Raw genomic sequence first — 8,263 nt, 5'->3', positions numbered from 1 at the left:
CAAGTATAGACAACTAAAGGTAAGTAAACTATTCTTAATATGTGGATTCATTCCAAACTTTCCTTGTTACTATTATTTACTAAAGGGTCTGACGTACACTCACATCAACAGTGTGGAAATTAAACAGGATAAGGGGCTACTGAAAACTTGGCTTCGGTATGTTTTACAGATACATTCACCAGAAACTCAACAGAATTTAAGGGTAAAATGGAACATGGACTTTGGATAGCAGACTGGTGCCAAAGATGGAAATAAGCATACAGAAGCAGAAAACCAGGCATATCTACCCATTATTTTGATTCTCTGTATTTTATGCCTGCTGGTCACCCATTGGTTGGTATGCAGTATAAGTGTTTTTCTTGCATTGCTGCCACTTTTCATTCTTGTGGTGTAAGTTTGGAGAACTAGTAACTATGTACACTAAGGAAGGCTGTTCCCGAGTAGTAATTTCTTCTTCACGCTGATAAAGGTTGTGTTTGAATGTCAGACTTTGAAACATCCAAATATACATTCTCATTTTCATCTAATGGCTGATCAAATAAAAATCTCAGTGCAGTTGTTTCTCTTTTCAAATCCATGATATAAAAATATACTGCATCATCTATAATGGCCACAGTACACCCTTCTCCACAGAACATAATGGACCCACATGTTTCATATATCCATCAGAAAGGCACTAAGCAGACTACGAATCCACCAAAGTGCAGAACAGATCTGAAAGCAAACTGAGATAAATATGTGAGTACAAAAGAGAGAAGGAAGAATTTTTTAAGGACAGAAAAATACTGACCTAAATCAAAGCACAGAAACACTAGCTAGCATACGAAGCAATTTCTATCCACACACCACAGAATATATGTTTTTAGAAAGTAGATTCTTGGAGATTTAAAGTATAAACTATGTACATAGCTCCCTCTGATGACCATTGGACACGATACAATGCAAGTCTTTTATTTTCGTTCGTGCATTCAACTGACAGCTGACTGGTTAAATTCTAATTGCTTCCAAGTGAGGTCAGCAAAGGTATTTATCGAAAAGGACTGAACAACAGGCTCAACACACACATGCACGCGCACGCATAAGCACATACACACCATCTCTCCAGCGTGTTGATTTATGGAAACAATTATAATTCTGGTGGAGTCTTTCTGAGCTGAGAAGTTTGTAGCTACAGTAGAGTGTCTCATGTTGCAAAAAGCAGACAACAGAAATGGAGTACTTGGGTATTCAGCTCTTATCAACAGGAACAAGTAAGTTATCTGTACTTTACAAGAACATTCAACAGTTTCTAATAGCTAATAACTTTTATCTTCATTTGTATATGCTAGATGCTAAAAAAGCATTAAGAAAACTATTTCTATTAACAAACTGAAAAGGGTAGGAATAAAAATACAGGGCTAAGGCTATGAGGTCTGTTTTGAAATTTGAACTAGAGAAAAGTTATCTGATAGACTGTGCTAATAGTGAATATATGGGTATGAAGTAATCAGCAGAATTTTACCATGCATGAGAAAGTAGTTCAACTGAATCAATAGGGGATTTTTGGAAGGACTTAAAACCGAAGACAGAACTATGTTTACAATCAGTTTAAATGTCTGTTTATGTAAAAAGTTGTGAGAGAGAGATCTATTGTATATACCTTTGCATATTTTTAAAAATCAGCTTAGCATGTCATACATTTATGTATAGTACTTTTCAATAGCATAATGTATCCTTGCACGTTTGTAACAGTTGAGCATAAAAACTTATACATGCACCTTTTCTCACAGATCTTTTACTTTCAGTGCAAGCAGCAAATTCAAGTAGTACAGAAGGTCATGACAACAAAGGTTTTCATAACTTGTGTCTTTAAAGGATATTCTGACTGAAGAGATATTTAAGAAGCTCTTCTATTTCGCCATTAACTATTAAGGAATAACGATCAGAATTCTAGAAGAGGGAACAATCTCATTTAAATGAATCTGTAACTCGTAAAGACAGAAGGCAGGTCGGTGACCTAAGAGCAACAGTCTACTTGAGATTTAATTTTCATTATGTTGTTCATGAACACCCAGAACACTGCACTATAATGCACAAATGGATACTGACATGGATCCTGCCAATTTTGCTCTACAGATCATACTTTTACATTATCTTTCTAATGGGCACTATATCTTTAGCTTGCAATGACATGACTCCAGAGCAAATGGCTACAAATGTGAACTGTTCCAGCCCTGAGCGACATACCAGAAGCTATGATTATATGGAAGGGGGGGATGTAAGAGTGAGAAGACTTTTCTGTCGAACTCAGTGGTATATGAGGATTGATAAACGAGGCAAAGTAAAGGGGACAAGAGAAGCAAACAACAACTACAGTAAGTAATACTTTTGCTTTTCCTATTTCAAAGTTTTTAGAAATTTATACATCATTGTTTCTTATTCCTTGATTTATTGTAATTTCAGAAGAATTTTGTGTAGGGTACTGACCATTGTATAAGACAAGTTTTCCAATTAATCCTACAGCAGGACATTTGTTATTGATTTTGAAATGCGTCATTTTAAATACATTGTAGATCTACTAATGCATTAGTTACAGCTGGTAACTATTAGCAAACAGAGAGCCTATTTTAACAAGTGAATTAAGGTTGTAAGTATGAAAATGTATAACCACAAACTCTGCTCATAAAATACTTATGAAACATTAAACCACATTTATATAGTCCACAAACTACCTAAAAGTTTGGTGTGTTTGAGTTAACAATTAAAACATATGCAATACTAGAAAGTTCAATGGAAAGAATTATGTAAACTCTCTTGCAAAATCTTTTAGATAGTCTGCCAAGCCAGGAACAAAATCTATTATAGTTTCTGCAGTTCATTATTACAATGATCATGATGCTGAAAAAATATTCTCTCCCCTTTCTTCCAAAAATATGACTCATCTAGAGAGAATGGACATATAATATTTTGCAAAGCTGTACCAAATACAATTTTTGAACTGGCAAAAGAATTGTTGTACTAATCTGTATTTTTCACACAAGTACCTATGTATCTTCCATTTAGACTTGAAGGAATCAATTTTACAGTCACTATTTTTGCCACTTTAGCTTTCATGTTATTACAAATATATTGTTTATTTAGAGAAACATGACACTTATTTGAAAAGACATTAGTTTATTAAGATACAACAGGAAAATACATAGGATTATATTGCATGTTTCAAAATGAAATTATAAGGAAAAGGGGGCAGAGACATGCTGGTCTAATGTTTATCGTCAACTGAAAGGACAAATATATATCCAAGGATGGTATTAAATACAGTTTTAATGTAGGTTGTATGTATTATTGTGCTTTTTATAAGAGCAGCAGCAAAAGAAATCAATAAATCCAACTTCAAGAACTGTTAGTGTGATTCAGCTTTCAACCGAAGTTGACTGCTTATTTTCTATAAGAACAGCACTTCTGCAAGCTAAGCGCCTGGCTAGTGGGCTTCATAATTTATTTCTTTGCTTCATGACTACATTAAGAGCTTGGCAACTTGTGTGGCTAAAACATCATTGACTAATGGTACTGTTTCTTTTAAAATTTGTTTCCATATGTCTCCTTTCTTCCTACACTATTACATAGCAAATAAGCATATTCCTCTGAAAGACAACACGTGGCCAGCAGCCAAATATGTTATTTGGTCCATATTCAAGACGACTCCCATTGAATTTCAGGAGGACATTGCTACAATACAGATCCATAGGGCTAGTTTTGGAGTGAAATGTTGCTCCCATAAAAATCACTGGAAAAAAATGTACTGACTGTTGAAATAGTTTCTTATAAATTTTTGCAGATAAGTGAATATCCACAGTACCCATTTTTTTCTGTTATTATTTACAAACACTTTAAAGAGATTATGACAGCATATAGAGCTGAATAATTATAGAAATTTGCTTTTTTTTGTTCCATGATGCTTAAATAAAAACTTTATTAGTAATTTAGCATTATTTCAAGTTCAAGTACAGGTTCTCAATTCTCTGCAGGAGCCCATGCTGCTGAAGCACACTGACACCCTGAAATGTTCTGTAGTGAAACCCTTAGAGAATATCAGATCGTTTTGTGCTAAAGGCAACCCATTTTCTTGTAGTTTTCTGAACACTTTATGAATATTTAGTGATGGTAACTATTACAAATTACAGAAAGGCAACCTCGAGTCATTAAACCCTTACATTTATATTGCAGTGAAAAAAAATTTTGAATTCTTTTGCTGGTAAATGCAACAAATATCAGGAGAAAAAACAACCAATACTTGAATGGCTTATCTCGTAACTGATGTGCGCTATGATGAACTGTCTCCACTAAATTTAACTAAAATATGTGGGAAGTCTCCCACCATCTTAAGTTTAAATCTCTTGCTGTAATTTATCTGTTGTATACTAGGAAATAATATCCAAATGCTTTTGTTGGACAAGTAGAATAGGGAAATATAGACAAAGAGGACTGGAAAAATGTAAACACTGATAACTTGGATTTTCTGAGAAACTAAAAAAATTAGTATTGTGAAAAACTTCTTTTTTGTCACACCTTCTATTGAACAGAATATGTAAGAAGGCTTTTTGAAGATGTGTTTATGGCTCTCTACTAAAATACCCATAAAGAAAATACTATCATATGAGGGGAAAAAAAAAACAACCCAGACCAAAAAACCCCCCAAAACCCTCACCTGGATTAATACACTTTCCCTAAGCAAAATTTTTAACATTAGAAGACTAAACAGGCTATTTTTATCCAGGGTCTCTGAAAAGCATCATTTTAAATCATACCCATTACAAAGATGTATCAATCTGGGTGTTCAAATATTCTTGTTCCACAATTTCCAGTTCTGAAAGTTAGTAAAAGGTAAATCAGATCTGTTTCTCAGGATGGAATCCCAGAACAGTTGCAGTCAAATTAAACAATGGGTATGAAGAGTGTTGCTCTGAGAAGTATCTATTTTATCCTAATTTTCCACTTACATAATAAATAAAGGGTATCCTTTTCCCTTTTGAATCACTAACATGTGCTACTAAAGTGAAAACAAGAAAAAAGGTCATATTTTTAACTATCATAACTTAGCTTCATAAAGGAAGCTGCATTGACAGTTTTGCAGACAGTCAACTGCTTGTTTTCAGCCCATGAATTGTGAAGCATGAATAATGTGAAGAGCAATCTTCACACTGAGAAATGTCTGTAGAATAACTTCATCATAACTCTGGCAAGTGCCAAAATTCACAGAGCTTCTCTCATCAGTCGGGACTATAAACGTTAGAATGCCAAGACGGTGAGGAATTAGGGTCTTTGTATTTCAAACTTCTCTAGTAAGTTACAGAACAAAATACATATACGCATCCTATGAAAGTAACAGCAAAAATAATGGAAGTGTTAAAATTTCCTAAGATTTTAGTTCAAAAGCCACTGTATTAAATGTATGTGGATTGAAATTCCATGACAAAATTAAACACTGAACCAAATCCTCACTCACCAATTATAATTAATCTGTATTTATCATTCACTTGTTTCAAAACACATTAGAAGTTAACTGCTTAGTCCAAGAAACGTGTGTGTACTGTTTTCAGTGAAAGCACATTGTTGAATCCTGTTTACAACAATGACGACCTTGTTAGGTACCTGAAGAATATTACTCTGTACACATTTCAGAAAGCAGTAGAGCCTTCTGGTGGACATAAAGGTGATAACTCAAGAGTAAACTAAGCAAATCAGAGGACAGTGATCTTCATTAAGCAGAGGAAATAATTTTGCACCTGACAGCTTTGCTTTCATTCTGAAAGCTAAAAGGCAGAGTGAGAACTGAGAGTCACATACTGAAACACTAAAGCAAGAATTAGGAAGCAGCCAAGAGATGAGGTCACCCAGAAAAATCTGTCATTATTCATAAACATTTTTCCAATCACTTATTATACCTTGTCCAAGCATAAACTATATGCTTTTTATTAAAAAATAAACTTTGTATCTTGTTCATGTAAAATAATCTAAGTGGGCACACAAAACAGACTTTTTGAATTTATGATTGTAAAAAGTGAGAGTGACTGAACAAATCTTGGAGATAACACGACGATTTGTTAACTCATTATCTTTGATGGAAAATAAATGTCTCCTTATTACTGCTTACTCCTTCTTCCATTTCAGTTCATGTTTATGAATTTTGCCAGATTTTATTCAATTTTGTTCAGAAAAAAAGGCAGCAAAAATCAGAGTTTATTTTGACTCTACCCAAGAAGATTTACAACTACGGCTGGATGATGCTTTAGGACTTTCCATGCTCTGTTGCCTTTGGAATCTCATTTTAAAGACTTCAAAGGGTCTCTTAGTTACTAGAAAAGCCTTCCCGGAACCTGAATCCTAAGATGTCTGATCCTATCATATTCCATGTGTGCTCTAAACCCAGAAAGTGCCTATTTCCTCTTCTTTTCAGTGGATAAAGCCAACGAAAAAAAGTAAAAAAAGAAAAGATAGTCTAGTGAGATCTTGGCACAAAATGGCTGAAATCTTGATTAAAATTTTTATCTTGGAAAACTACTTCTATTTTGATCAAAATCCAACAAGTCATAGTTTTCAGCAATATTAAATGAACTCTAACTTGGTTTTGTTCAAACCTAAACCCTAACTGATGACAAAATATACTTTATATGCATGTTAGTGGTTAAATACTCAAACTTGCTTAGGAATCAAAATTATTTCCAATAGCATTTTATATATATGCTTCTTAGGGTGAAACAAATGTTGGACTATGTATGCTGTGCCACTATATAAATTTTATTTCTGTTTCTTAAATACATATTACATAGAGGAGCAACAAGATTCAGTATCTGAAATCAGATACGTCAAGGCAGGTATTGATGTACCAGATTCAGTTAAGGGTTATGTGTGTTCCAACCAAACAGAAAGTCTGTCTTTGCAACTGCATTCTTGATTTTTCAGAGGTTGTCGGTCAAACCAATACGTTGGCATCAGGAGAAAAATCTTCACTAATGTGAAAGTGCTTTTGCTTCACATTAGTAGTCTGCTAATCTTCTTGGTTATAACAGAGAGATATTTAATTCAAATGGCAATACATGTGTATCCTCTCAAAACTTTGCCTACAGTGCCAAGGATGACTTTCTCTCCTACAGTAATTAATCAGATCTAAATATAACAGATTTCCCTGCTCTCTCTAGCTCTTTGTCTAGCACTGGCGGTATATACCACCCCTCAAGTTTCCACCAGCAGAAGAGACTCTATGCCTATACGTTACCCTATACCTTATCACAAATTTCAGCTTTTCACCATCAACTGCTGATGAAGATGGGTTTTAGCAAAGATGCAGATAACAGAAGCAGCTGAGTTATGCCTGTCTTACAGCTTCTATTGACTTTTTCGATAAGAGTACACTTTCAGGGAAGTGAGGAGAAGAAAGGAGGGAGTAAAGTCTTGAGCCATTGCAGCAAGATTCTTCAGGTCTCATGTATCTGTGTCGAGATCAGTGCTCAGCTGCCACAGTAAACAGGGGTGCCACAAAACACAGTTAAAACTGTTAATCACTTCCGAATTTACCTCCTGAATCTTCACCACCTTCTTTATTCCATGGTATTTACCAGCTGAAAAATATGTGTAAAGTCAGAACAGTAGCAGTTTATACTCACTTTCTTCTCTGAACACAAAATGATTGCATAAGCTCTGAGGGGAGAATCAAACCTCTGGGCTCATGCACAGGCAGCAGCTTCACAAGCTAACATACACCAACAGGGCTATGTCTGCCTGTGCATGTTTCAAAACTGGGGTTTGAGCTAAAATCAGTCTGAGCAGTGAAAAACACTGAAGCTGAATCTATACACATTGTGCTTAAACTGATTCTTTTGACCTTGATACACCTTTGTTAATTCAGCTGTGACCTGGCAGTTTTTCTGAATCTCTCAATATTGAGATTTTTCAGAAATGAGAAATGTTATATTTTTATGGAACCATCAATCAAGTTTAGCAGCCAACTGCAGATGCAGTTACAGGATACATTTAAAAAGAGAAATTGCAACCCCTTCTCCCTCACAGCTTTTATCCCCCCATTGTTTACAATTTCTGAATGTACAAAAAATTCAGTATTGTATCATTAAGCAAGTTATTGCTCCATCCTGAAGAAAATATGCTGAAGTGGCCCTGACCTGAGACTCAAGAGACTTGAGGCTAATCCAAACTTTTAAGCAATATGCTTACAGACTTTGAGAAAATTCTTCAAACTCTCTGTGCCTCTATGAAAAAGAATTATTCA

General features: G+C 34.7%; 1 protein-coding gene across 4 annotated transcripts in view; it reads left to right on the top strand.

Moving 5' to 3' along the window:
• Nucleotides 1-1,014: 1,014 nt before the first annotated feature.
• FGF7 (fibroblast growth factor 7) overlaps nucleotides 1,015-8,263 on the top strand; it is a 30,586-nt gene continuing 23,337 nt past the window's right edge. The window contains exons 1-2 of one of the 4 annotated variants that reach the window (XM_052808960.1): nucleotides 1,015-1,250; nucleotides 1,855-2,354. In XM_052808960.1, coding sequence (XP_052664920.1) covers nucleotides 2,069-2,354 — 286 coding nt within the window. In that variant the 5' untranslated portion in view covers nucleotides 1,015-1,250; nucleotides 1,855-2,068. Of the gene's footprint in view, nucleotides 1,251-1,769; nucleotides 2,355-8,263 lie in introns of all 4 variants that reach the window. The other 3 variants (XM_052808959.1, XM_052808961.1, XM_052808958.1) reach the window with 3 other exon arrangements.

This window comes from Harpia harpyja, chromosome 14, assembly GCF_026419915.1.
Source record: "Harpia harpyja isolate bHarHar1 chromosome 14, bHarHar1 primary haplotype, whole genome shotgun sequence".
Classification (NCBI taxonomy): Eukaryota; Metazoa; Chordata; class Aves; order Accipitriformes; family Accipitridae; genus Harpia; species Harpia harpyja.
Note: the sequence above shows the minus strand (reverse complement) of the source record. Positions and strands in the feature narration are given on the sequence as shown.